The sequence below is a fragment of the Benincasa hispida genome, chromosome 11 (assembly GCF_009727055.1).
Source record: "Benincasa hispida cultivar B227 chromosome 11, ASM972705v1, whole genome shotgun sequence".
Taxonomy (NCBI): Eukaryota; Viridiplantae; Streptophyta; class Magnoliopsida; order Cucurbitales; family Cucurbitaceae; genus Benincasa; species Benincasa hispida.
In genome coordinates this window covers 37,443,107-37,446,258 of record NC_052359.1, presented here as the reverse complement: position 1 = coordinate 37,446,258, position 3,152 = coordinate 37,443,107, and the positions used below count along the sequence as shown (strand labels likewise).

Sequence of the window (3,152 nt, the reverse complement as noted above, 5' to 3'; positions counted from 1 at the left end):
AATCATGAGGCCGACGCTAGATGGATTGAGGTTTGAAATGAAGCCGGTAATGTTGTAGATGATCCAGACTGTGTGGCGAAGACCCGTACGCCCACCTTCGGAGCTTCATAGAAATCTACAACACTTTTTTATTCCCGAATATCTCAACCGAGGAAGTTCGACTAACTCTGTTTTCATTTTCTTTGTGTGATCAGGCGAGAAAATGGGCATATTTTCTCAAACTGGGAGAGATCACTTCATGGGAACAGGTGGTGGAAAAGTTTATGAAAAAGTATTTCCCACCACTGAGAATGCTAGGAGAAGGAAATTAATAACAAATTTTGAACAAGAAGATGACGAATCACTCAGCAATGCTTGGGCGAGGTTTAAGCGGTTGGTAAGAGACTGTCCACACAATGGCTTACCAGATTGCCTGCAAATGGAGATTTTCTACCAATAATTGAACCCCTCTTCCTAGACCGCTTCCAATGCGGCAGCCACTGTTGGTCTGCTCGACAAAACATATGAGAAGGCTAAGAGTATACTTGATCTCATTTCCAAAAAGCACAAGGATTGGAGGGAAAGCGATCAGAGGTTAAGAATCAAAGAAAATGACATAAACAATGGGGCCATCGCATCCCTGCAAAATCAAATGACTATGATGATGAGTCTGATACAAGGCATCGCAATTAGTAATACAAGAGCGAAAAAAGGGCAAGTCAGCGCAATCACTCAAACGACCATAAGTTGTGTCATTTGCGATGATGCTCACCTAATGGAAGAATGCCCAACAAACCCCCAGTCGGTATACTTCATGAGATATAATCCCTATTCCAATACATATAACCCTGGGTGGCGAAACCACCCAAATTTTGCATGGAAAAATCAACAACAAAGCTTTCAACCTTTGCCACAAGAAGCGTTGTCGAGCTCAACTAAGCTCCCTCACAATGCTGGGGGTAACGGGAAGGAACAATGCTTAGCAGTCTCTTTGCTAAGCGACAACATGNCCGCAAGTTGGGTCATTTGCAGAGATGCTCACCCGATGGAGGAATGCCCAACAAACCTGCAATCGGTATACTTCATGAGATATAATCCCTATTCCAATACATATAACCCTGGGTGGCGAAACCACCCAAAATTTGCATGGAAAAATCAACAGCAAAGTTTTCAACCTGTGGCACAAAAAGGAGGGCCACCCGGATTTTTCTCGCAAAACAACTGTCCAGCGCAAAGCCAAGCTAGCAGCTCACAACCACCGCAATCTTCGTCCTTAGAGAGCTTATTGAAGCAATATATTGAGAAAAAAGAATCCGTGCTTCAGAATCAAGCTACATCCATTAGAAATCTCGAAATTCAAATGGGAAAAATTGCGGCCGAACTGAAAAATAGACCGCAATGAGCGTTGCCGAGCTCAACTGAGCTCCCTCGAAATGCTGGGGGTAATGGGAAGGAATAATGCTTAGCAGTCTCTTTGCTAAGTGACAACATAACTATGGAAGTAGGGGAGAAGCGCATTACGACCAGCTTGAATGCGGTGATAACCGAAGACCCGTTGACCTATAGTTTGGAGAAGCTCGAGAAAATAGACCCTGAAGTTGCATCCACCCTTAAGCCTTTAGATCTTGAGACAGAAGAAGTTCAACCACCAGTGACTCCACAAAAATTGAAAGAGGAACAAAATATCGCAATAGTGGCTGCAGCACAAACTGCTATGATCCCACCTAAAATGGGCGACCCAAGAATCTTCACGATCCCATGCTCTATCGAAGGGACCTTCAGTGGCCAAGCACTATGCGATCTTGGGGCAAGTATAAACATAATGCCGCTATCAATCTTCAAACAATTGAATGCCGGCATACTTATGCCCACAAAGGAAACTCTCTTGCTCGCTAACAGATCTCGAATACAACCTGAAGGGGAGTTGAAAAATGTTGCATTTCAATCAATAAATTCATCCTACCGGTAGACTTCCCCATTTTGGATTATAAAGTGGACGAAGATGTGCCCATCATATTGGGACGACCATTCCTTTCAACCGGTCGCGCTCAAATTGATGTGTGCAAGGGAAAAATTGTAATGAGCATTCATGGGGAGAAACTCCGGATTGAGGCAGTAAAGATCCCAAAGGACAAGGAAAAGGGAGAAAAGCCACCATGGACGTGAACAAACCAGCCTGGAATAAGTGGTCCCTGAGTATTATATGATCGCAATCTGTCAGGGACGCAAGTTTTGGGAAACATCAATTCTTCAACTCTTTTCCACTATTCGAAATTTTCACTTTATCCTTTCAATCTTTACCTATCCTTATTTTATTTTCAAAAAAAAAATGATAATGAGTTTTATTTTGTTTAAAATAATTTGACAATCTCTTTGTTTTTCTTGCAACGATCGAGGCGCTGGATTGTGGGGATGTTACGCGACAAAGTACTTATCTTACTCCATCACCGCAACCCAAAAAGAGAGATCGCCACAAAGATGGATGCATCAATATAATGCGGGTGACAGCGCAAAATTTGGGGGTTTACTCTTCCTTATCTTTATTTCAAATTTTGTGCTATCACATTGCATTTTAGTCTTCAAAGTTTTATCACTGCATCCTCTTTGATCACTGCAATCAGTTGACATAGATAAATTTAGGGAGTTATTGCATTCTGTTTCTTTGCCAAGTATGATTTCAATGATGAAAAATATGCTTCCATTTCTTTCGTATATACTAGAGTCAACTTAGTCTTACGATATCACCTCATGAAATATTTCTAGAAGTTAGGGGTTTGCTAGCTTTCTTTCAAACTCTCTTTACAACGTATTCTATGACCATCGCATGACTTATTTTAATCTTTTGGCAATGAGAACATTGCCGCATTTTAAATTTAGGGTGAGGTATTTATTTTCCAACCTTGCTATTTCTTAAAAAAAAATATATATTGAGAATAACAACTCCACTGTCAATGCAATAGGAAACCCCATGTTGATAAGAGTTAAGTTGTGAAAGGCACTTACCCATAGTTGGATGTCCGCATGACACACGTAGGGCAAGCCAAAATGAAAGTAAGTCACCAGGATCAACGCATAAACAAATGACCGCAACTCCACTGTCAAATTGGTATGAGTTTAGTTTGAGGAAAAGTGCATTGCTCGTAGTTGGATGACTGCATGACACCCGTGAGGGC

General features: G+C 41.5%; 1 protein-coding gene across 1 annotated transcript in view; it reads left to right on the top strand.

Annotated features, from left to right (window-relative positions):
- Nucleotides 1-1,474: 1,474 nt before the first annotated feature.
- The window catches only part of LOC120090684 (putative pectinesterase 52), a 6,504-nt gene continuing 4,826 nt past the window's right edge, over nucleotides 1,475-3,152 (top strand). Inside the window, exon 1 of the mRNA XM_039048402.1 lies at nucleotides 1,475-1,768. Within this exon, the coding sequence (XP_038904330.1) occupies nucleotides 1,475-1,768 (294 nt within the window). The remainder of the gene's footprint in view (nucleotides 1,769-3,152) is intronic.